This window comes from Sarcophilus harrisii, chromosome 1 (genome assembly GCF_902635505.1).
Source record: "Sarcophilus harrisii chromosome 1, mSarHar1.11, whole genome shotgun sequence".
Taxonomy (NCBI): domain Eukaryota; kingdom Metazoa; phylum Chordata; class Mammalia; order Dasyuromorphia; family Dasyuridae; genus Sarcophilus; species Sarcophilus harrisii.
The window spans coordinates 650,078,652-650,104,734 of record NC_045426.1 but is presented as its reverse complement, the minus strand read 5'-3'; the positions used below and the strand labels follow the sequence as shown (position 1 = coordinate 650,104,734).

The window sequence follows — 26,083 nt, the reverse complement described above, 5'->3', positions numbered from 1 at the left end:
TCATGGAGCCAACATGGTACTTAAAACACTATAACATACAACTAGACATAGTGTTTACTCAAGAAGGAAACCTGTGAAGATAAAATGAGATATTTATAAAGTGCTTTGCAAATATTAAGACACTGTAATTATAATTCTTGTTATCAACATCATCAAAACCTTGCCCTCAGTTATCTTTGTTTACGAATCCCTAGCACCTAGCAGAGTGCCTGACACAGTAGGAGCTTAATAAATGCTTGTTGACTGATTACTAAAGAGACTTTTCTGGAGGTGATATTTGAATTAGGCTTTAAAGAATAAGTAGGAATTCAACCACATTGGGGGGGGGGGGGGGAAGGAGGAAGAGGGGCACTAGGTGGTACAGTAGAGAGAGTACCAGGCTTGAAAGGAGTTCCTGAGTTCAAATCTGACTTAAGACACTTGCTAGTTATGTGACACTGGGCAAATCACTTAACCCTGTTTGCCTCATGGTTTCCCTCATCTATAAAATGAGTTGGGAAAGGAAATGGCAAATCACTCCATTATTTCTGCTAAGAAAACCCTATTGGGGTCACAAGAATCAGACACAACTAAACAATAGAAATTCAAACTGGAGAAAGACATTCTAGGCAGGGAGAACAAAGGCCTGGAGGCAGGTGAATGCCTGGATATATTTGGAATAAATCCTGAATTCAAATCCAGCCTCAGATATACTCACTAGCTATATGACCCTAGGCATGTCATTAAACAGTTTCAGCTTCCATCTCTGGAAAATGGAAACAAGAATATCACCTACTTCCTAGGGATGTTGTGACGGTTAAGGGAGATCATGTTTGTCAAGTACTTTGCAAACTTTAAATGCTGTGTAGAGGGAAATTTTAAATGAGAACCTAACAAATGGAAAGCTGACGGGATGCCAGCTTGTGGAGGACTCTTGACTGCCTCACAGGGGCATAGGAACTTTACGTAATAGGCAAGAGGAGGCTGCTGAATTGAATCTAATAAGATGGAGGGCGACATACAGCCCAAGTTCAAAAAAACTCATATATAAGAATAGAAATAACAGCAGCTAATATTTGAATAGTGTTTTAAAAGTTTGCAAAGTGCTTGAATATTATCTCATTAGATTGCCTCAACAACAATGGCAGATAGGAGCTATTATCCCCATTTTACAGATGAGAAATCGACAGATGCAGATCAAGTGACTTATCCAGGGTCATACAGCTAATAATGTCAGAGATCTTCCTGCCACCAGACCCAGCACACTGTGTACTGTGGTGCCACCTAGCTGTCTGAATAAGAAGGAACTATGGCTTAGTCTTACAGGGGTCCTCAAACTACTGCCCGCGGGCCAGATGCACAGCTGAGGACATTTATTCCCTCTCACCCAGGGCTATGAAGTTTCTTTATTTAAAGGCCCACAAAACAAAGTTTTTGGTATTACTATAGTCTGGCCCTCCAACAGTCTGAGGGACAGTAAACTGGTCCCCTATTTGAAAAGTTTGAGGATCCTTGGATAGATCTGAAAAAGATCTGAGGCTCTTAATGGTTAGCAGGCAACTATAAAACAGCAGTACTATATGTGCCAAAAATTAATTTACTCTTGGACTGCTTCCAGAGAGGCAGAGTTTCAAGGTAGGAAAAAGTGAAAGTGGAAGAGGGTGAGGGAAGGAGAAAGCTGCAAATACATATTTCCATTCATTGAAAAAAAATTTTTTAACTTTTTTTTTTTTTTTTTTAAATAAGGGATAGTCCCCCTGTATTCTGCTCTGGTCAAGCCACATATAGAGGGTATTGTTGATTTCTGAGCAAATATATTTTAGGAGAGAACATTTAGAATCTGGAGTATCCAAAGGAGAATAGCCAGGATGGAGAAGGATCTTGTAAATCATGCCATATAAGACTACATTGAGAGAACTGGTGAAAAGATTTAGAGAGAACATCATGTCTGTGTCTAAGCACTTGAAGGGTTGACTTAAGAAAGAAAGCATAAGCTTACGCATATAAAAACATTCATCTCATACCTATCAGATTGGTTAAGATGACAGAGAAAGATAGCGGGGATATGGGAGACCTGGGACACTAATGCATTGTTGGTGGAGTTGTGAACTGATCCAACTAATCTGGAGAACAATTTGGAACTACGCCTAAAGGGCTATAAAACTGTATATATCCTTTCATCCAGCAGTGCCCCTACTGCATTTATATCCCCAAGAAATCATTAAAGAGGAAAAAGTTCCCACATGTGCAAAAATATCTGTAGCAATTGGCCTATAGGGCAGAAAGGGAAACAAAAGGAAGTTATGAATTTCTGCTCATGAAACCCTCCAGTTTTTCGGTCATGACTGACTGAGTGATGAAAACTCCACCACCCATCTTGGCAGATATACTAGAGAGTTCTGCCATTTCCTTCTCCACCTCATTTTACACATGAGGGAAACTGAGGCAGGAAGGATTAAGTGACTTGTTCAAAGTCACACAACTAGTGTTTGAAGCTAGATTTGATTTATGGGGAGATGAGTCTTCCTGATCCCTTCGATCTATCTGCTCCACCTAGCGGCCCAAATGAGAGCTGCTTCAAAAAGGAAAAGACAGCTTCTCACTAGAAGGCTTCATCTCGGTCTGGAGACCCCTTTTATCGCTCATCATAAAGCACAGGTTGGACTAGAAGAGGTCTTGAGAGTCCCCTTCTACCTCTGGCCCTGACATTTTTTTAAAATAACTTTTTGTTGACGGAACCCATGCCTGGGTAATTTTTTACAGCATTATCCCTTGCACTCACTTCTGTTCCACCTGATATTCTTTTAGTACAAAAATGGTGGTGATTAGAAAGTGTGATGGTGTCTGGAGGGTCCTAGGTTTAAATTCAGCCACCTGAATTCCTAGCTGTGTGACTACTAGCAAGTTGCTGAATGTCTCTAGTCTCTGAAAATAATGCCAGAAAGCAGGAAAGATCAAATGAGAATATATATTCAAAGGGCTTTGGAAATATTAAGGAAATTTTATGAAAGGCAGAGCACCAAATGCCAGAGTTAGATAGAAGTCCTTAGACATTCCTTTCACCCTTCTTTAAGGCCATAAACTCCTTTAGTAGTCAGTGTGGGGAAATCCAGGGACCCTTTATCAGATGAATGGGATTTTTTTCAGTGTTAATTTTATTTTTCTTTTTCCTTTCCTCACATGTAAAACATTTTTGATCATATATGTAAATTCATTTTTATACATTTCCATATGCATCATGTTGAAAGAAAAAATTAGAACAAAAGGAAAAACCATGAGGAAGAAACAGAAGAAAAAAAGTGAATATAACATATGTTGATTTACATTCAGTCTCCATAGTTCTCTCTGGATACGGATGGCATTTTCCATCTAAAGTTTATTGAGATTGCCTTAGATCACCGAATTACTGAGAACTAAGTCTATCACACAATCTTGCTGTTTCTGTGTACAATGTTTTCCTGGTTCTGCTTGTTTCACTAAGCATCAGTTCAATGAGTTCAATCTAACCTGGCCTTTCTAAAATCAATCTGTTCATCATGCTTGTTTCACTAAGCATCAGTTCAATGAGTTCAATCTAACCTGGTCTTTCTAAAATCAATCTGTTCATCATTTCGCATAGAACAATAATGTTCCACTACTTTCCTATGTCATAACTTATTCACCCATCCCCTGATTGCTCATTTTCCAATTCTTTGCCACCACAAAGTAACAAAGAGTTACTACAAATATTTTTGCACATGTGGGTTCTTTTCCCTCTTTCATTTCTTTGGGATACAGACCCAGAAGCCACATTGCTGGATAAAAGGGTATGCAGAGTTTTATAGGCTTTTGGGCATAGTTCCAAATTGTTCTCCAGAATGGTACGATCAGTTCACAACTCCAACAGTGTATTAGTGCCCAGTTTTCCCACATCCCCACCAACATTTATCATTATCTTTTTTCTCATCTTAACCAATTTGAGAGGTGTGAAGTGGTACCTCTCAGTTGTTTTAATTTGCCTTTCTCTAATCAGTAGTGATTTAGAGTATATAGAGTTTTAATTTCTTCCAGATGACTGTTTCTAAATACATAAAACTGAACACATAGGATTAAAAAGTTTTTTTAAAGTTCATAGATACCAGGTAAAGAACTCCTAATCTGTCTGGTCTAACCTTTAGAAACTCAAAGTTCTTGTGTTCTTGTTAGAAACTCGAGTCTAGAGGGTAGAAAAAAATCTGTCCAAGATTTCACATCCAGCTTATTTGTGCCAGAACCAGGACTAGAACCCAAGAAGGGTCATTTTCCACTGTACCAGGAGAAGATATAGTCTGTGCCTGGAGAACTTTTGTACTTGTTTCAATAGACAAGACAGAGGAAAATATGAGAACTATACAAAGTGGTCTGAACGTAACTAGGGTTATATGGAAGTAAACTGTGTTTGGGCCCCAAGAGAATGCCAAGTTTACAGTGGACTGAGTTGGCCAGAGGCCACTTCCTCTAGCATGGTGATCTGGAAGTGGAGTAGAGGTGATAGAAGGGAGTGAATAGAACAAGCATTTATATAGCATCTATTATGTGCCAGGAACAGTGCTAAGTGGTTTTTACAAACATCTCATTTTAGTTCTCATAATGCTTTGAGCTAAATGTAATTATCCCCATTTTCACAGGTGATAAAACTAAAGACTTAACATGAGATTAAGTAGCTTCCCAGGGACTGTATACCTAGTGTCTGAACTGGATTTGAACTTGGGTCTCCCTGACTTCAGGTCCAAGGCCTATCCAGTACTCTATCAGCTGCCTACCTGGCTCTGCAATATTCCAGACTTGTAGCACTTGTTGCTTAACTTAGGGGGGAACACCCATGATTTGGGGCAGGATTGGGTCAGGGAGAGAGCAGTGAAAAGTTCCTTCCTAGCTAAGATTTCTGCTCTGGCACAGATTGTATTAGGGGACTTCTGAGGTCCATCCCGGCCCTGAAATTCCAGGGTTCTATGACTGTAGGATGCAGGAGCTCAGCAGGGCCTAGACTGCCAAACTTTAGCTTTTGAGCAGCATGGTAGAGAGGGAAGTACACAAAATAAAGGAGACCAGAGTTAAAAATGTTCTGTTGCTATACTCATAACAAAAACAATAATGATAGCTAACATTTATTCACAACCTAACTGGGATGCTTTTCCATATATGTAAAGACAGCCTCTAAGGGCCTTTCCACTCTAAAGCTGTGATCCTCTCAACATCTGAGACCCCTTCTTCCCTATGACCCATGAAGCTAGGATTTACCCTTGTGGGAAAATGGGGAATGGGGCACTGAAAGACATATGTTGGTTTGTGGTGACAGGAGATAAAACAAAAGGGACATTCTAGAAAGATAAGACCAGTGATAGTATATAGGATGGATCTGCTCCCTTCCCAGCCCCTGATTATGTTCCTCTTTAGAAGAGAAGGGACCCCGGAAGCCTACATTCTACCACTCCCACCCAGGCAGCGGCTCCATTTTCTTTCCCCCCTCATATTTTCATAGAGTAGTTTTATGGATAGTCCTGGCTTCAGCCTGGAAGTGCTTCCCACCCCCGAGAAGAGAATTGGAGGAGCTCAAAGACAACCCCTCTTTATTCTCTATTCCCACATACACAGCTTCCTCTCAGAGCCCTGGAGAGCCAAGTGCCCTGTCCCCGACAGTGAGACTCCTGGCTGCCCCGGGGGGTCCACGCAAGGGGAAAGAGGGGACTTGGATGTCCCTGGTCCCACATCTGTGGCGCCACTACTCTGCCAGCCAGCCGGGTTCTAATTAGCCACGGGAGCTGGGGAGCAGGAAGCAAGGGGGCTGGGGGCTCATGGCTGTGGCTTGTTGGGACTGAGGATTGTGCTCAGAGCCTCATGCCCCTCACTCTGGAATTCAGTCTTCAGTCCTAGCTGGGTCCCCCCCCTCCATGGGTGAGCCTTTCCTTGCCAGGGGAAAGCCTAAGGGAGGAGCCAGGCAGAAGATCCGGGAGGGGTTCTTCAGGGGAAGAAAAGGTTCATTCCAACGCACAAGCAGGGTCATGTGCTAAGAGCCAAGTGTACGGAGACAACACTGGAACGACCCTCGCCCCCCCACAACATGCTGGCTTTTTTTAGGGGAATACAACATGTCCACAAGTAAGTGAATAGGACATATATACAAAAGACTATTGGGTAATTCCAAGAGGAGAAAAAACCTATTAAGTGGGCAGGGGAGGCAAGATCAGGAAAGGTCCTAAGTGGGTGGCAGCACCTAAAATGGCCCTTAAAGAAAGCTCGGGATTCTGAGAGGCAGAAGTGAGAAGGGCCCTCATTCCAGGCAACAAGATGGAAACATGATGGATGTCTTAGACCGGAGCAAGCTAGCAGGCCGGTCTGACTGGAATGGAGACCACAGAAAGGAGAAGGAGGTTCAGATGAGGGGAATGTGGAGAGGAACAATGACAGACCTGGTGAGGAGGAAGATGGGTGAGACAGGAAGAACAGGCTTGTTCCAGGGATTGGGGTATCCTGATCATCCATCAACAAGCACTTAAGAGAAGCTAGCATCTCTATAGTACTTTAAAGTTTGCAAAGCACTTGAAATGTTTACAAATTTACAAATTATTTACATGTATTACAACAATCCTGGAAGGCAGGTGCTATAATCATCATTTTACAGAGGTGAAAACTAAGGCTGAGAAGTCACACAGCTTAGAAATGTCTGTCTGGATTTGAACTCGGGTTTTCCTGACTTCAGGTCCAGCACCGTATGTACTGCACCCCGTGGCTGCCTCTGACTGTACGTTCCTAGCAATTATAGCTTGGTGCTGCATCTGAGAGCAGTGCATTTCCCAGGTTTGCTAACCACTTGTCACTTGTCTGGTAGAGGGCATTCTTGTTGGGACATGGATCAGGCTAAATGGCATCTGATGTCATTTCCAGGGCTGAGATTCTTTGATTCTGCCTGTTCCTGTGCTAACAGGGGGAGAGTACTAGGCTTCACAGGGAAATGGGGTAGGAGGGAGTGACGGGTACCCACACATCAAAACTTGAAGTCAGTTCATGAGCTGGAGGCTCTGATGTCACTATGGGCAACCAGCCCAGTGTCCCAGTGTGTTGCTGCTGCGCTAGGGGAGAAACCCCCAGAGGGCTTCAGTTCAGGGAGTAGGACTAAAGGGTTGGATTCTGGGCTTCTCCAGCTTGGGATGAATGTGTGCACCCTGAAGACGTTGTTAGAGGGAGCCAGGCCCCGGACTCTGGGGCCAGAAGGCTCATCTCCCCTCCCTTGGCTCAGCTGGTGCTGAGGAGGTGCTGAGCCTGGCTGGCATGACCCCACTCAGGGCTGGGGATTGCAAGGAAAGATTCCAAGGGGTGGGACCGGAAGCACGGCCAAGAATTCTGTGCAGTTAAGAGATCGTGGATGTGGACAAAGCTGCAAGGCCAGAAATAAGTTCATCAGCCTAAAATGGGGGAAGGGGATACTAGGTGGGGGCCGTGGAAAGTGGTTGTCAGGAAGGGTAGGAACCCTTGGAAGTGTGTGTGTGTGTGTGTGAGAGAGAGAGAGACAGACAGACAGACAGGGATAGAGACAGACAGACAGGCAGACAGGGACAGAGACAGACAGACAAGGACAGAGAGAGAGAATTGATTGTGCCATTGTCCCTTTCTCTGTTTCTTTGTCTCTGTGTGACTGCTGCTTCCTTCAGTGTGTCTGTGTCTGACTCTGTGTGACTCACTGCATCTCTGGGCTGGGATGTCTGTGTGCGACTGTTCCTGTGTGCACATGTGATGGCGCCCGGAGATGTGTCAGCCTGTTTCTCTGTGTCCATGTCTGGGAATGGGCCTTTGCAATGGTGACCGAGCCTGTGTCGTGTCCATGTCCCTGCGTGTCCCTGGACCTCTGGGGGCTTCTGGGTGGCTGCGCTTGTGACAATGTCCATTTTTGGGAATGTTTCTGCCATGTGCCCGGGTCTGGGGGTGACTGCGTGCATATGTTTCTGACTGTGCCTGTGTGGAGCCTGTCAGTGCGCCACCTCTGCTGGGCCTGGGGGCCCCTGTCTGTGTCTGTGCGTGGGTGCGCCCCTGGGTGCCCGAGTGTCTGTGTCTGTCTTACTGTGCCTGTGCTAAGTGTGCTCCTGTGCCATCTCCCCCTGTCCCCGGGGCCCCTGCCTGTGTCTGGGTATTTATGCTTGTGCGTGTGTGTGCCCACGTGCGTGTGCCCATGTGTGTGCCCACATGTGTGTATGCCTATGTGTGTGCCCGTGTGTGTGCCCACATGTGTGTGCCTGGGTGTGTCCGCGTGTGTGCCCGCATGTGCGTGTGCCGGTGCCACCTCTCACTCTTCCCCACCCGGGTGTCTCCTCACTGTGTCCCCTGCCCCCCCAGGCTGCCTGCCGGTGTCATCCTGTTCAGCTGGTGATGCGGGGCGAGGCCCCCTGTGCCCACCTGTTCTCAGCCATGGCCCGCCTGGCCCCCGCTCTCTGGAGTCTCTGCGTCACTGCCGTCCTGGTTACCTCAGCCACACAAGGTAGGGCTGGGCTGGGAGGACTGCGGCACACACAGGGAGTGGCCCACCACCCTACTTCTCGGGGCCCTAAGAGGCTCAGCCGAGTCCTCTGTCCAGAGGCCTGACTCTGCCCTCAATCTGGCCCATCAGCCTCAGCAGGGCCTCTTGTGGCCTCTGCCTCACCTTTGCCCTCACCCCCCCCCCCCCCCCCCCCCTGACCCTTGGGTCTCCCAACAGTTGTGTCTTGCTCTTCCTCTCTGTGATTACAACCAGCAGCTCTCACTGGGAAGAAGGCTTAATTAAAGCGTGCCCGCTGACGTTTATTTAAAAACAACTAATTACCCAGCTCGGCCGGCACCGGCCCCAGGATCCCGAGTACATAGCAATTAGTACCCAGCGCCTGCCCACCCATCCCGATTATCCAATTACTCTCCCAAAGGCAGTGCTCTGAAGGGGTCAGGGGCCAGGCCATGAGATGGGAATCAGGAACCCTCCCATTTCCACCTTTGGCCCATTCCCCACATTCTATCCCCCCAAATCTTCTATACTCCCGACTCCATTTGTCTCCCCTGCCCCGCCCCAGGGCTTCCCCTTCCACAGCCTAGCCTTCCATCAGGTCCTCTTCAGAATGACTTCCCTGGTGGCCCTCGCTCTATCCCTCATGCTAGGACATCCCTCTCACTGTTCCTTGTCCTCCTGACTATTCTCAGTGTCACCAAATGGCCCAGCGCCACGAGGACTCCCATTCTGTCAAGATCCAGCCACCCCAGGCCATCGCGGCCCCCTCCTCCTGGCCCAGCTGAGCCCTCCCCGACTCCTCCCCAGGCCGAGCTGGTGCTAAAATTAGATGAGGAAGCAGATGGCACCAAGTGAAGCAGATTAAAAAATCCTCTCCTAGCCTAGCCCCAGAACATCCTCCCCTCTTTGCCCCCCATATCTGGAGCTGAGCACACAGCCCTTGGGAGCCCTGCCTTTTTCTCTATCCACTGGAACTTTTGAGGCATTTAAGATAGAATTGCTTGGTCCACAAGAGAGGGATGACAGGGATGGAAAATCAGACTGAGTATTCTCCCCTCCCGCCCCACCCGGGCATATTACTCTCTCCAAGGGGCTCTCGCTGATTGACTGGGTGTACCTTAAATCATATCTCCCTTGGACCCCATCCTACTGTCTCTGGCTTGTTTGCAAGCACATGCTCTCTCTCACACACACATTCCCCCCCTTCTCCTTTCCTTCCATCTCTGCTCCCCTGGAAGAGTCTGACTAACTTCCAATCACTCATCTTCCTTCTCTGTAAATAAGCAGGTCCTCCAATTCCTAGCAGAGTGCAAAATGCTGGACCTTGAGTCAAAAGTCTTGGGTGCTGGTGCCAGCTTTGCCATGTGTCAATGTGACTACATGCAAATCATTTCTCTTTGGGCCTTAGCTTCCTCCTCTGTAAAATGAGGGGGTTGGACCAGATGGAAGTCTAAGGTCCTTGCCAACTCTCTCATTCTGGGATTTTGTGACACCCCCACCTCCTTTTGATCTCATTGCTGCTTTTTCTGTCTCACCTGAATTCCACATGCTGCTGTTTCAATCTAGCCTCTCCCGTCATAATGGTTATCCTAAATGTTAGGCCAGCCAGAACCAATCCCTTCCCTCTGACCTCAGCTTTCTCATCTGTAAAATCAAAGACCTATAAGGTTCCTTCCTTAACATTTCAATTATTCCAACCAACAGAAGTGACATCTTGGATCAGCCTGGTGCAATATACTTTTTAAAGCAATTTCCCATCCATTATCTTATTTGTTTTCCAAAACACTGGTGACATCCCAAGAATGGGGCTATTGAGTCATATATATAAGCATAAAAATAAACTACATGAAAACATTTTTATGCTTTGACTGTCCCCTTCCTGCCTCAAAGAAAGGACATGACATTTGAGGTCAGAGGAACTGGATTTCAGTCCACAGTTTATGATCTGTCTGATCTTTGGAATGTCTCCTAACTTTGATGGGCTTTGGATTCCTGATCTGTAAAATGAAGGGATTGATCTAGATGATCTTTTTGGTCCCTTTCCAATCTAAATCCATCGAAGAGCCTGTGATTATCTTTTCTCCACCTCTATCACCATTCCCAGCCCATGCAGCCCAGTCTGATCTAGGTGGAAAGAGGTCCTGGCTCCTTACTCCTGCAAAGTCTCAGGGAACCACTGGGGGTGAGAAGGCTTTGTTGGACCAGCACAAAGGAGTTGCTGCCCTATAACTTGGTAATAGGGGAGGAAAGGGATTACTGATTGAAAAATTTTCCTTCCTTTGTACTGATTGAAAAATTTTCCTTCCTTTGCCCCAACACCGGCAGGCCTGAGCCGAGCTGGGCTCCCTTTTGGCCTGATGCGCCGGGAGCTGGCCTGTGAGGGCTACCCCATCGAACTCCGATGCCCAGGAAGTGATGTCATCATGGTGGAAAATGCCAACTATGGGCGCACAGATGACAAGATTTGTGATGCTGACCCCTTCCAGATGGAGAATGTGCAATGCTACCTGCCTGATGCCTTCAAGATCATGTCCCAGAGGTGAGAGGACCCTGCTGGGATTTGGGGTCGAGGTAGGGTGGAGGGAAGTTATTCATTCAAAACTCATTCACTTATTCATTCAATAACAACAAATTAAACGTGTCCAAAGTACCATGCTTGCCACGGGAGGACATAATTGTGTTTAGATAATATGTGGTCCCTGCCATCATGAAACCTGTAGTTCAGTGAGGGATAATACACCAACACTGCTAATTATAAGAACATTAAGAAGATGAAAAACAGCTTGCTAGGGGAATGCCTTGGCAGTCAGGTGGCTCAGTGAATAGAGCATCAGGCCTGGAATCGGGAAGCCTTGAGTTCAAATATAGCCTCATTTACAAGCTGTGTGACTCTGGACAAGTCATTTAATTCTTTTTGCCTCTTTTATCATTTATAAAATGACCTGGAGAAAGAAATGGCAAACCACTCCAGCATCTCTGCCAAAAAAAAAAAAAAAAAAAAATGGGAGTCACAAAGATTCAGACATGATTGAAAAATGACTGAACAATACCATGGGGGATGCACGAGAGGGAAAGGTTTTGTGTTTTGTTTTGTTTTTCTTGGGGGGGGGAAATGATCACCTAAAAGAGGTGATTTTGAACTGGACTTTATAGAATGGACAGAAACTTAATAGATTAAACGAGGAAAGGAGGGGGAACAATACTTCATGAATAGAGAACAATAATTAAAAGCACAGAACATCCAGATGATAGAGAATAGTCCAGTTTGGTGAGAATATAGAATGCATAGAGAGGAGATAAGGTTGGAGAAGGTAAAAAGTGAAGAGGATTGATTGCTGGGTGGAAGAGTTTTAACTTTGAGAGGCAATCCAGGGCCTTTGAAGATTTTTGAGCTGAGGAGTGTTATTTCCAGATCTATTCATAAAATAGTTTATTCCAGCAATGAGGCAGAGTATGTGCTACAGACGTCAAAGAATGAAGATGAAATGTCTTGTTAGGAGATTACTATTGCTGCGGTCCAGTGAGTGAACTAAGAATCCCAGAATCTCTTTCAGACACCAGGGCCTCCCCAGTAAAATCTATCCCTCAAAATCCTAGTGGGCTAATCCTTAATTTTATTCATTCACAAACACTAGTGCAATGCAAACTATGTATTAGGTGCTCATGTTGCTACACTGCCATTTTGACCAAATCTCCTCCCAGTTCAGAAGTGGCCAAATGCATTGTGGGCATATCACAGGGTTTACCTGTACACCTAGGCTCCCTTCTTTCTATCTCAGTGATCTCACAAGCCCCCAAGGATTTAATTAGCATCTCCATGCAGATGACTCACAAATCTATATATCCAGCCCTGATCTTTATTGCAAATGCCAGTCTTGCACCATCAAGTAGCTACTGGCCAAACCCACATGAGAATACATATCTCCCACTCATGCTCAAAACAGAATTCTATTTCTACGCTACCCCTCCCTGTTTTTGCTAAGGATTCCACCTCCTTCTAGTAATGCAAATTTTCAACCTTAGACATATCCTTGAATCTGCCCCCTCTCACCCTTCTGTACCTAATATGCCAACAATAATCAATTCTGACATTACAACAGCTCTTCTGTCCATCCTCTTTTTTTCCCACAAATACAGCTTCTAGTCTAGATTATTGCAATGCTCTCCTAATTGGTTACCTGACTTCCAGAATTGGATTAATATTCCAAAATCACAACTCTGACTGTGGCATTCCCGTGCTCAAGAAACTCTGATGGCTCCCTATTGCCTCAAGGATAACACTTTAAAAATCATCAAGCCAGCCTCTAAAGCTTTCCAAAATTGGTATCCCGTTAATCTTTCCAATTTTATACATTTTTCCCCATAATTCACTTATCACTCTAGACAGACTTGCTAGTAGTTACCCACGGGAGACATTCCATCTCTTTTTTTAAATATCTTTTCTTCATACCTGAAAGACCTCTTCCTCTCTTCCCCTTCTGATTTCCTTTTTCTTATTTCCTTTCTCCTTCCTCTTTCCCTCTATCTCTTTCCCTCTGTCTTTGCTCCTCTATTTGTTTCCTCTTCCCCTCTCTCCTGACTCCCCTTTCTCTCCTTTATCTTTCTCTGTCTCCTTCCTTCTTCCCTCTCCCTCCCTTATAATCACACTGTATAACTTTATATAAACACTCTGACTACTTCACACTGACTTTCCTGTGTATGACTTTTCTCACCTTTCTAGGATGTATGTTCCTTGGGGGTGCAAAAGGTGGGGAGACTCTCATACCTTTGTATCCCCAGAGTCTAAGAGTGTCTTGCATAGAGCAGGCCATTAAAATGATTTGAATTGAATTGAATCTAATCCAAACTCTGCCTAGTATTCAAGACCTTCCACAATTTTAATCCCACTTACTCTACATGTGTCCCTATATCTGTCAGGCTTCTCCATAATTCATTGTACTCTTCTCACAAACACATGCCAGTGCCATCTCCCACCTCAACACCTTTGCCTACTGGCTTCCCTTGCTAGGTATGCCTTACCCCCTTGTTGCTACACTGCCATTTTGACCAAATCTCCTCCCAGTTCAGAAGTGGCCAGATGCATTGTGGGCATATCACAGGGTTTACCTGTATACCTAGGCTCCCTTCTTTCTATCTCAGTGATCTCACAAGCCCCCAAGGATTTAATTAGCATCTCCATGCAGATGACTCACAAATCTATATATCCAGCCCTGATCTTTATTGCAAATGCCAGTCTTACACCATCAAGTAGCTACTGGCCAAACCCCAACTACCCAACTACCTCAATTCCCATTTTTCCTAAGAAGCCTTTTAGTGGAAGGACCTGGATTGTCCTTTCTCTCTTTTGAATGCCCTCCCCCCTTATCTCTACTTCCTGGTTTCCTTCAAGTTCCAACTAAAATCCCACCCTCTACAGGAAACCTTTCCCAATCCCTCTTAATCCTATTATCTTCCTCCAATTAACCAATTAACCTCCAATTAACCTCCAGGTAACCAATTAGGAGAGCATTGCAATAATCTAGATTAGAAGCTGTATTTGTGGAAAAAAAGAGGATGGACAGAAGATTGGCCCAGCATCTCACAGTTATGAAGTATCCAGATTTGAACTCAGGAAGAGTAGTCTTCTCGACTTCAGGGGTGGGCACTCTATTCACTCTATTCACAGTGGGCACTGTCTTTTGCCTCCTCAAGTATTCTCATTTTAGCACAGTGGTTGGCACATAGTGGTGTGTAATGCTTTTTCAATGATGGATTGACTGGCTGGCTGAATCCTGCTGAAAGGTAGTACTTAAGCAGAGAATTAAGGACCTTCAAAGGACCTTCAAAGACCATCTAAAGCAGCAACTACTACAATAGTCCAGGAGAAGTCAGTCAATAAGCATTTATTAAGCACCTACTTATGTGTCAAACACTGAGCAAATAAATTGGATTTCAGTGAGAGAGGGCTGGGCAAGGTCACCTGCCTCACTTTCTCCTCCAGAACCATCTGCAATTAGTGGGAAGAGCAATGGGAGACCTTGCCCTTTTTAAGCTAAGGTCTCCAATAGGTATCAGTTTGATGGAGGCCACACCCATTCAGTGATTAAGGCTAGGTAGTATTAAGGCAAGGATTGACCTTTTTCACCTAGTCCAAAAAAGAAAAAATAAATCTGGGAGGGGAAGATCCTCAGGGTTTCTGGCCAAAACAGAAATGATCACTATTAACATTCACTCTGAACCGATTAGGGCCCAAACAATGACCAGCTGGGGATTGGCCTGGGACCTTTTGTTGGCCAATGAGAATGGGAGTGATTTGGGTTTGAGGCCTGGTTCTTAAAAAAGAAATCTAGCCTGTAAATCCCACGATATCTTGGGAGAATTCAGGAATCAAAAAAAAATGTTTTTTAAAGAGCATGAGCAGGTAAGGATATGTTACCCTCTATGGAGAGAGGGAAGAGAAAGGAAGGAAAAATGGAGAAAGGAAGAAGGAAGGAACGAAGGGAAAGATGGAAGGAAAGGAAGAAAAGAGGAAAGAAAGGAAATAGGGAAGGAAAGGAAGGAAGGAGGAATGAAAGAGGAAAAAAGGAAAGAAGAGGGGAGAAAAGAAGGAAGTAGGAAGGGGAAAGGAGAGAGGAAAGGAAGGAAAAAAAGAAGAAAGGAAGGAAAGGAGAAAGGTAGGAAGAAAAAAGAAGAAAGGAAGGCGGGGAGGAAGGAAAAAAGAAAGGAGAGGGAAAAAAGGAAGGAGTGAAGGGAAGAACAAAGGAAAGAAAAAAAGAAGGATTGAATGAAGGGAAAAGGAAGAAAGGAGGAAAGGGAAGGAAGGAAGGAACAAAGGGAAGGTAGGAAGGAGGAAGGAGAAGAAGGAAAGAGAGAAGAGAGGAAGGAAGAAAAGGAGGAGAAAAGGAAGGAAAGGAAAGAATGAAGGGAAAGAAGGAGAGGAGGAAGGGGAAAAAAGAAAGGAAGGAAGGAAAGAAGAAAGAAAGAAAGGAATGAAGGAAGGAAAAGAGATAGGAGGTAAAGAAAGAAGGGAAAGAAGGAAGGAGAGAGGAAGGAAGGGAAGAAATAAAGGAGGAGGAAAGGAAGGAAAGGAGAAAGGAAGGAATAAAGGAAAGAGGAGAGAAAGGAAAAGAAGAAGGGGAGGAAGGAAGGAAAGGGGGAAAGGAAGAAAGGAAAGAGGGGGGAAAGGAGGGGGGAAAGGAAGGAGGAAAATGAAGGAAAGACAGGAGGAAAGAAAGAAGGGAGAAAGAGAAGGAGAAAAGGAAAGAAAAGAGAACTCTACAGCAATTCTACTCACAGAGAGGTTGTTTGCCATTCACTCTCAAAGACCACCATGACATTAGGGAGGTGACGCGCTATGTTCTTAACATCATGGAACTCACAATCCAGTGGGAGAAACAGCATGCAAACAGTATATGAACAGGCTTACCCGATAAATTGTGGTGTTCCGTTATATCTGAGTCTTCATACCCCATTTGGGGTTTTCATGGCACAGATACTGGCGTATGGCCATTTACTTCTCCAGATCATTTGACAGATGAGGAGACTAAATGACTTGCCCAGGGTCCCACAGCTAGTTGTCTAGAGCCCCATTTGAACCCAGGTCTTCTCAATTCCAGCCCTATCCACTGAGTACACTATCCACTACAAACCTAGCTGCTAAGAGAGAGGAGTTAAAAATGATGCAGATTTTTTGAACCAGGATTCCTGGAAGAATGATTGTACCCATGACAGAAATAGGGAAGTTCAGAACGAGAGTGAAGTTGGGGAAGAGAGCCAGCATCTTTTAAGCACCTACTATGTGCTGGGCACTGGGCTAAGCACTTTACAAATATTATCTCATTTGATCAAATATATTATTTCAAGTGGGTTTTTTTGGGGGGAGTGGCAAGTTCTGCTCTGAATCTCTTGAGTTTGGCATGCCTATGGGACATCCAGTTCAAAATGTCTAATAAGCAGTCAGTGATTTGGGATTGGAACTCAGGAGAAGAGAGGAGGTAGCTGGATACCTAGGTCTGGGAATCATTCTCATAGAGATGATAATTAAACCTGTGGGAGCTGATGAGGTCTCTCAAGTGAGAGGGTGAAGAAAGGGAAAAGGGCTCAAGACAGAATCTTGGGGGATAACCACAGTTAGGAAATAGGTTATGGCTGAAGACCCAGCAAAATTGTCTCTACAGTACTTGAGCAATTGCAAATACTTACCAGATCAGAGGGGAAGCTGCCCTACATCTGGGAAACCTTACTGACACCAATCTCCTGTGCTCAGACCTGTGCTTGGCGAGGCTAGGGCAAACAGAGAAGGGAAGGAGATAGACCCAACACAATTAGAATTAATAATAATTACAATAATAACTAACATTTGTATCACACTTATGTTCCAGGCACTGTGTTAAAATAGTTTCTGTTAAAAGATCTCCAGTGATGAGGAAGGAGCTCATTTCCTATTGAGACAACCCAAGTGCACTTTGGGATTAGTCTCCATAAATCTGATTGACATTATTCTCTAATAACTTTGTATATAAGTCACTTCACATCTAACCCGTAAGCAGAATGTGCTGGAGCATGCTCAAACTGGAGAGTACTATTGTTTCATTTTCATTGTAAGCGTTTTTGCCTCAAAAATCAGCAAATGCTACAAAACCGAGCTTTGACTTATGCAGGGGTCCTCAAACTACGGCTTGCAGGCCAGATGCGGCAGCTGAGGACGATTATCCATCCCCCTCATTCGGGGCTATGAAGTTTCTTTATTTAAAGGCCCACAAAACAAAGTTTTTGTTTTTACTATAGTCCGGCCCTCCAATAGTCTGAGGGACAGTGAACTGGCTCCCTATTTTAAAAGTTTGAGGACCCCTGGACTCTAGACTTAAGAAAGTGTGAATAATGGAGATTAAACTAGATGGTGGCTAAATATTTACCAGCATACCTCTGTCCATAAACAACTTGAGGCCCCTTGTCTAGCTCCAATGTACCTTTCCAGCCTTATTTCTCATTACCTGATACCCCTTTATTTCATCTTTGCTCTGACAGGAGCATCCAGCCATCTCTTAATCTTGTCTTGACTTACCTCTGTGAATTTTCATTGGACTCTCCATATTACCTTCTGTTGAAATCTTTCCCTTTCAAGGGCCAGCTCAGGTACTAACTCATATATGAGACCTTTTTCTTTTTTTTTTTTTTTTTTTTTTAAAGAGGCAATCAGAGTTAGGTGACTTGCCTAGGGTCACACAGCTAGTTAAATGTCAGATCTTCTGAATTCCATGATCAGTGCTCTATCCATTGTGCCACTTAACTACTCCTATGTAAGATCTTCCTGATGTATACTGCTGCCAGTTAAAATCTTTCAAATTAGAATCTGTCTCTTGGTCCTCTCTTACAAAGTTTTCTCATTTTGTTTTCCATCACACACTAAAATAAATAAAATTTAAATTTAAAATAAAAGTCTTATTGACACTTAAAAATTATTTGTCAGTTATTTGCAGCTATAAGACCACTATGCCCTCCCCAGGAGGCTTTGTACAAATGGCAAACATCAAAGCATACACAATAACCATATCTTACAGTACAAGCAATATCCCATCTCTGTAGTCTTCCACCTCTTTATTGAAAAGAAGTTGATGCTTTTCATCTTGTCTTAGTACTAACACTGGTCATGACAATTACTCAGGCTTCAGTTTCTCTTGACCATTTTTCTCCTTAACAGTATTTCAGTCTGGAACTATTCTCCTGATTCTTCTTACTTCACTCTGCATCAGTTCATGCAAGCCTTCCCATGTTTCTCTGAATTCCCTCAATCGTAGAAAATGCCATCCACATACAATGGCTTTTTTCTTTTTCTTTTTAAATAATTATAACTTTTTATTGACAGAACCCATGCCAGGGTAATTTTTTACAACATTATCCCTTGCACTCACTTCTGTTCCGACTTTTCCCCTCCCTCCCTTCACCCCCTCCCCCAGATGGCAAGCAGTCCTATACATGTTGAATATGTCACAGTATATCCTAGATACAATATATGTGTGCAGAACCGAACAGTTCTTTTGTTGCACAGGGAGAATTGGATTCAGAAGGTAAAAATAACCCAGGAAGAAAAACAAAAATGCAGTTTACATTCATTTCCCAGTGTTCTTTCTTTGGGTGTAGCTGCTTCTGTCCATCATTGATCAATTGGAACTGACTTAGATCTTCTCTTTGTCAAAGAAATCCACTTCCATCAGAATACATCCTCATGCAGTATTGTTGTTGAAGTATATAATGATCTGGTTCTGCTCATTTCACTCAGCATCAGTTCATGTAAGTCTCTCCAAGCCTCTCTGTATTCATCCTGCTGGTCATTTCTTACAGAACAATAATATTCCATAACATTCATATACCACAATTTGCCCAACCATTCTCCAATTGAAGGACATCCATTCATTTTCCAGTTTCTAGCCACTACAAACAGGGCTGCCACAAACATTCGTGCACATACAGGTCCCTTTTCCTTCTTTAGTATCTCTTTGGGGTATAAGCCCAGTAGTAGCACTGTTGGATTAAAGAATATGCACAAATTTGGAACTATGCCCAAAAAGTTATCAAACTGTGCATACCCTTTGATCCAGCAGTGTCTCTACTGGGCTTATACCCCAAAGAGATACTAAAAAAGGGAAAGGGACCTGTATGTGCCAAAATGTTTGTGGCAGCCCTGTTTGTAGTGGCCAGAAGCTGGAAAATGAATGGATGCCCATCAATTAGAGAGTGGTTGAGTAAATTGTGGTATATGAATGTTATGGAATATTATTGTTCTGTAAGAAATGACCAACAGGACGAATACAGAGAGGATTGGCGAGACTTGCATGAACTGATGCTGAGCAAAATGAGCAGAACCAGGAAATCATTATATACCTCAACAGCGATACTGTATGAGGATGTATTCTGATGGAAGTGGATTTCTTCCAATTCTCCCTGTGCAACAAGAAAATTGTTTGGATCTGCACACATACATTGTATCTAGGATATACTAGGACATATTCAACATATATAGGACTGCTTGCCATCTAGGGGAGGGGTTGGAGGGTGGGAGGGAAAAATCGGAATAGAAGTGAGTGCAAGGGATAATGTTGTAAAAAAAAAAATTACCCAGGCATGGATTCTGTCAATAAAAAGTTACTATAATAAAAAAAAAAAATAAAGGATATACACAGTTTGATAACTTTTTGGACATAATTCCAGATTGCTCTCCAGAATGGTTGGATTCATTCACAATTCCAACAACAGAGACGATGCCTTTTTTCAATCAACCCCCAAATAATTTATACATCCACTTTCTTTCCTAACTTTTGCTGTGACAGTGCTATGTACATAGTAAGTACTTAATAAATGCTTTATTCAATCATTCATTCCAACAAGAGCAGCTATATCTATTGTAAACTGGTGATACAAAAGATACAGTACTGGGTGTAGGGTCAGGAAGACCTGAGTTCAAAAATTTGGTTATAGATACTTACAAACTGTATAATACTGTGCAAATCACTTCACTTCTGTTCACTCAGTTTTCTCAACTATAAAATGGAGATAATAGTACTTACCTCAAAGGGTTGAGATAATATTTGTAAAAAAGTGCTTACCACAGTGACTGGTACATAGTAGGTGCTAAATAATACTTATTCTTATTCTTTTTTTCCCCTTTGACCAAGGATGGTTCTTGACCTCCTTGGGTTATTTGCCCAATATGAGATCCCTAGGTAAAAGAGCTTAACAGTTTAGTCTCTTTTCAAATAATTCCTAATTATCATCCAGAACTGCCCTGGTATATAGCTTTGCCATCGATGTCTTACTGTTGTATGCATCATCCCCTTAGTAGACAGCAAGACCCTTGAGGTCAGGGTGTATGTTCCACAGTGTAAGTACTCAAAAACTATTTGTCAAATGAATGAATAAATGAATATCATTCTAAGGTTCTGAAAACAAATGAATAAATGAATGCTGAAATCAGAATGTAAGTAAACAAACAAACCTTTATTGACACCTATTCTGTGCTCAGTCTTATGCTTGGCTAGGTTGGGGTGAGCAGGGGAGGGAAGGAGATGGACTTAACACAATTAGTATTAACAATAATTACAATAACTAACATTTCTATCGTGGTTATTATGGCCAGGCACTGTACTAAGTGCCTTACAATCATCATCTCATTTAAGCCTTACAATAACCTTGGCAGGTATTATTATCCCCATTTTACAGATGAAAAAATTGAGGCAAAGAGTGACCGTTCAGGATCACCTAGCAAGTATGTATCTGATGCCACGTTGGGATCAGGTTTTTCCAGATTCCAGGTCCAGATTCCAGGCCCAGGGCTCTCTCCTGTGCTACCTACTTAAGCAGTAATAACCTCTCACGTTTCTAGAGTACCTTAAAGTTTACAGATCACTTTTCTCACAATACCTCTTAGGGACTGGCATTGTAAGTTATTTTTTCCATCTCATAGATGAGGAAGAAGCTCAGATTGGTTAATTGCTTGTTCCATGCTCACACACTCATTGGAAAATGTCAGAAGCTAGGATTCAAACTTAGATCTACCTTTATTCCAATTTCAGTAATTTTTCCCAGTATGTCATGCTCCAAATTACTGAAAGCTTGCAGGTTTTTGTTTATTTTTGTAGATGTTCCAAAGCTTTTTTTTTTTTTTTTTTTTTTTTTTTAAGACAGCAATAACATATCATTAAATAACAGAGTCCAATAAACTTCCCAGACCTGAGCGCAGGTATCAACCAGGAAAAGTGGCCCATGGCTCCCCACTGCTCCCCATCCACCCATCCCCACTCCTATGGGATGCTACAAGACCCCATCATTCAATGAGGTGCCCCCCCCCTCCTGCCTCTGTCTGAGGAATAAATTCCAGTCATCTCTTTGGAAAGGTGATAAAAGGGGACCAGGAAGTCACCTCCCACTTCTCCCTTCCTCCAAGGCTAGGAGTTAACTTTGCTGTAAAGATCTCCTGAAGCCCCAGTGGCCAGCTGTGTGATGTTAGCCCTTTATCTAAAGGGCTGAGAATCTCTTTTTTGTTAATACTAAAAGGTAAACAGACACTCTACAAACCTTAAAAATATAGAAATAATCTAATGAATGTGGCCACCTGGAAATCACACACTAATAGAAGGATTTACACATTCAATGATCCATTTGGAGCAGACTAAGGTTCAAGAGTTGGGGGCTCACCCTGCTTCTTCCCTGCCCTCTTCCCCCCTTGGGTTGTAACCCTCTCTCTGAGATGTCCTCGTTGGTAAGGGGAAAGAGGGAGGGGCCATCTAAGGCCAAAAGACAAGGGAAGATTCCCCTTCTCTCTCCTGCACAATCTCCCTCCCTCCCCACCCCCCTCCATCATGGCCTTATATCTCTTCACAGGTGTAACAACAGAACACAGTGCGTGGTGGTGGCCGGTTCTGACGCCTTCCCAGACCCCTGTCCTGGGACCTACAAGTACCTGGAGGTGCAGTACGACTGTGTCCCCTACAGTGAGTCACCTTGTTCCTCGCACGGACACGGGCCCCATCCTCTCCCCCCCCCCACCGAGTGAGGAGGAGACACCTGTGTCCCCATGAGCCTGGGTGGGAGCGAGGAAGGAGGCACAGGGCACTCTGGGACAGGCTTTGTCTCTTCCTACTTTCTCAGCCTGGGACCCTCACACTCTCCGTCCCTCCCATGCCGTCCCGCTCCCTCTTCCTCACATCTTCATCCTCTTCCCTCGGCCTCCGTCCCCCTCCCCAGGCATTCTCTCCCTCCCTCGCACTCATTCCCTCTCCCTACAACACTCCTGGTTCGTCTCCCTCTGCCGGTCTTTCCCTCCTCCATTGTCATCTTCTTTCTTGCACTCTCCCATCCTCGGTGATGCCTTTTCTGCTCTTCCTGGCACACTCACATTCACCTCTCCCAGTCACACTCCCGTGACCCCAGAATGGGATCTTTATGCCCTTATGCCTTTGGTTCTCCCACATTATAGGACCTACCTGCCCAGACCTCTGGGTTCTTGGGCCGGAGGGGATGGCTGATACCAAGGCCCAGGGGCTGAGTGAGGTCTTTACCTCTTCATGGAGATTCCCTGCTCCTTTCCATCTGCCTTTCCATCTCTACCTCACTATTTCTCATTGACTTGGGAAAATCCACCATTTTCACTGAGAGTGGCTATTGGAGAACCCCTTGGGGGCCACAAGGAGGAGATTTAAGGAGCCAGGGATCCTGCCAAGGGGAGCAGCCAGGGAGCTGGGGAAAGGGTATCTTCTCCTCCTCGGTTACTCTCCTCTCCCCAACCACCACCATTTCCCTTCTTTCCTGCTCCTCTTTTTTCCTTCCCTCCTCACCCTGATCCCCACCCCCAGCTTCTTATAGCCAATTTGGAAGCAAGGACTTTGGGGGAGGTGGAAAGGGAGAAGTGAGGGCCCCCAGTATGTATGTTTTGGGGGTAGGGGAAGGGCAGGGGGAGCAGGAGGCCCTAGTAATTCCCTCCCCACCCCCCCATCCCCACCCACTTTAATTTTTTCTCACAGGTGGCCGTCCACGCTGGGGGAAATCGCTAATGTGCTTCCTTAACTTTCTCCTTTGACTCCTCATCCTTTCCTTTCAGCACCCAAGGCCTCCATCCAGCTATCACCTAAGGGGCAGGTCCCTCTCTCCTCATTGAAGCCCTCCCCCACACAGCACTGGGGGCAATCTCTCCCCATGCCTGCCCCCACCTCCAACTCACCCACGGATGTTGGGATTGTAGAGAACACAGATAGAAACCAGTGTATAAATCACTGAAAAGTTAGTGTAAATATCATTACACTTCTGTGATCCAGGCAAGAAAGTAGGTGGACAAAGATCCCAGGGTCAGAGTGGACTCTATGAGGCAAAACGAAGAGGCAAGTATAAAGTTAAAAGGTCTTGGAGTCATATAGTCCCCATTAAATTCTGTGTAGTTGGGACACTGTTCCTTGGGGTCTGGCCCTGGGCCTCACAAGTTGAGAAGAATGAAGAGCTTGGACACAGGCCAAGTGAGAGATGAAATAAGAAATGGTTTGATAGTCTGTTGGGTGCAAAGTCCTGTCCTAGGCATGGGCAATAAATACACCGAAGATCGGTGAGGTATAATTCCCACTCACCACGAGTCCCTGTCTGATCTGGCCTTAAATCTTCCCAAGCCTAATGAGAAAAAGAAGGTGCACATACAGAGCTTGTGTCCACAAAGGACTCACCAGTTGGGGTAAATGAACTCCTTGGATGCTGAACACAGGCAGGCTCTACTCAAAGCCGCGTCCCCAAGGACTTGAGCTCTTTCTGTATTCGAGAGCTGGGACAAGAAACAGAATAGAATTATTAGGTGGTAGGAAGGACCAGGCTAGGTGTGAGGAAGTGCACAAGGGACCAGGAAGGCCTGTTCCAGTCCCGTTTGTACCTTCCTTGGAGAGACAGGACAAGGAGACCACCCTCGGGGTGACTCGAACAACTGTCCAGAGGAGGGACCCTAACTGCTAGGGAGGAGGACAGGGAGATGAAGCAGGGGAAAGTAGAGCATGATGGGAATTGCATCCATCCAGTTGCCTTCCCCTGGGCAGCAGAGATGGGGGGACCCCAGTGCTGCTGTGGAGGCCTCTCCAGGAGGTCTGGGGTGGGCTGTGGGTGGAGGCTGGGGGAAGGGGGTGGTACCCCATGGAACACGCCCAACTAACAGCCACTTTGCTTTGCAGCTGAGTGCAGTCTAACCCCTTACTCCCTTCCTCCCCCAGGTGCCTGCTGGGCCACGGGCAGGTGTGTGCGTGTGGAGCACCCAACTCCTTGGTTAGGCAAGCTTGGCTAGGGATATCCGAGTTTCAGTCACCCTGGCAGGGAGAGTGTCTCTTACCAGCCCTGACCCCTCCCTCCTCTTCCCCAGACCCCACTGTCTCTCCATCAGTCTGTCACCTATTCTCTGGCATTTTGCTTCTCTCCATCTGTCTCTCCCCCCATCTCAGTCCCTCTCTGTATATAACTGACCCACTCTTGATCTCCGTGCGTATTTTCCTCTCCATCTCTGCTTGTCTCTCTGTATGTGAGCACTTTGCAAACTTTCAAACACTATATAAATGTGAGTTATTATTGTGCTATTTTTGCTCTGTCTCTGTTTACTTTTTTTTTTTTTTCTCTTCCTATGTTTATTCTGCCTGGATTAGAGTGGGTTACTTTACTCTGTAGGGCACTGAGGGGGTATAGGAAGCGAGAGGCTGATCACCTTGAGTAGGAGATCTGAGCCATCAGGAACAATGAGTCCTCTTCCTCCCTGGGCCCCCAGACCAAGGAGAGGACGCCCATAGCAGGAGGCCAAGACGTTGGCCATGGGCTCTTCCCCACCCCCCCTCTCGGCACACCCCGGCCAGGCTCAGTTGTCCAGCTTCTCTTTCAGGAAGGAAGCCCAGACACTTCCACTGAAGCTTCAGTGTGAAGCAGCAGCCTTGCAGCTGGAGCTCCCGGCTCTCAGTCTCTCCTGTCTGTCTCTCTGTGTCTCTTTTCCTTGCTTCCTTCTGTCTCTGCCCCCTTTGCTCTGAATTGCCTTGGTGTTTCTCCTTCTCCCTCTGTCTCCCTCCTTTTTTCTGTGCCTGTCCCTCTCATTGGGCCCTCTGTCTCCCTCTCGCTAAGTCTCTCTGTGTCTGTCTCTCTAGACACTCCCCCAGGCCCACCTCATTTGCCCCAATGGAAGGGATTTGGGGGGGAGGAGGGGAATGCCGAGTGGTTCTAAGGGGTTGGGGAAGCAGGTGTGAGGAAGGAAAAGGAGAAGGGGATGCATTGCCAGAAAAGAAACAAAAAGCAATTTAATCTCTTTTTTTTTCTCTTTTTTTCTTGCACCCTTTTTCAATTGTTTTTCTCTCTCTCTTCCGATGCTTAAAGTAGAAGTGGAGCAGAAAGGTAAACGCACTGTTACCAATGCTAACCCCTAACTCACATTTTGTTCTCCCCGTGCCTATACTTAATGTGCCCCCCCCACCTACCCCTTTCTCCCTGCTCCCTCCTCGGCCCCACCCTGTCCCCACCTTCTCCTTCCTCCCTTCTTCCCCTCCAAATCAAGTCGATGCTCTCCGACCCTGGTGCCCCCTGCCAGGTTGGGGGTAGCCCCCCCTGTGCCAGCCAAGGGCTCTTCTGCCCTTCCGACAACCCCACGGAGGGGCTTCTCTCTGAGGTCCGGACTCTTCTCTGTCTGTCTCTCTCTTTCTGTCTCTCTGTGTGTCTTTTTCTTTCTCTCTCTCTCTTTCTCTCTCTCTCTCTCTCACCTAGTCCTTGACCCCCGTCAGGGACCTGACAGCCTCTCATGCCTCTTTTTGCCTCCTTCAGGGGAAATATGTAAGCAACCAGGGCTAGTTTGTTTGGGGAGTAGGGGGCATGCACCTCACTCTCTCTCCCCAAACTGCCCACCCCAACATCCCCCCAAGACTTCCTTCCCTCTCTCCCCCCACTGGGGGTCATTTATCTCCTTCTTTCCTCTGCCTTCTCTGGAATTGGGTTTGGGTTTGGGGAGGAAGGGAGCAGGAGGGAAGGAAAAAGGGGTATGGCTCATTTTTCTTGGGTGGGGGGGGGAGCTGATTATTCCACTGGCTTCTGACAGCTACTGAAGCTCTCTTCTCACTTTGGAGTTTCCAAGGCAAAGAGGTGTTTTGGACAATG

General features: G+C 45.2%; 1 protein-coding gene and 1 long non-coding RNA gene across 11 annotated transcripts in view; one reads left to right on the top strand and one right to left on the bottom strand.

Annotated features, from left to right (window-relative positions):
* ADGRL1 (adhesion G protein-coupled receptor L1) overlaps positions 1-26,083 on the top strand; it is a 62,524-nt gene that overhangs the window by 17,514 nt on the left and 18,927 nt on the right. For 3 of the 5 annotated variants that reach the window (XM_031947700.1, XM_031947699.1, XM_031947701.1), the window contains exons 2-5: positions 8,326-8,467; positions 10,790-11,003; positions 21,821-21,930; positions 25,316-25,330. In XM_031947700.1, the coding sequence (XP_031803560.1) occupies positions 8,359-8,467; positions 10,790-11,003; positions 21,821-21,930; positions 25,316-25,330 (448 nt within the window). In that variant the 5' untranslated portion in view covers positions 8,326-8,358. Of the gene's footprint in view, positions 1-8,325; positions 8,468-10,789; positions 11,004-21,820; positions 21,931-25,315; positions 25,331-26,083 lie in introns of those variants that run through there. The other 2 variants (XM_003760656.4, XM_031947702.1) reach the window with 2 other exon arrangements.
* Positions 1-26,083, bottom strand: part of LOC116420765 — a 35,927-nt gene that overhangs the window by 7,002 nt on the left and 2,842 nt on the right. For 2 of the 6 annotated variants that reach the window (XR_004231185.1, XR_004231190.1), the window contains 3 exons: positions 23,157-23,741; positions 16,646-16,726; positions 10,000-10,108 (listed from right to left, as the gene is read on the bottom strand). This is a non-coding gene — a long non-coding RNA (uncharacterized LOC116420765). The remainder of the gene's footprint in view (positions 1-9,999; positions 10,109-16,645; positions 16,727-23,156; positions 23,742-26,083) is intronic. The other 4 variants (XR_004231187.1, XR_004231188.1, XR_004231186.1 and 1 more) reach the window with 4 other exon arrangements.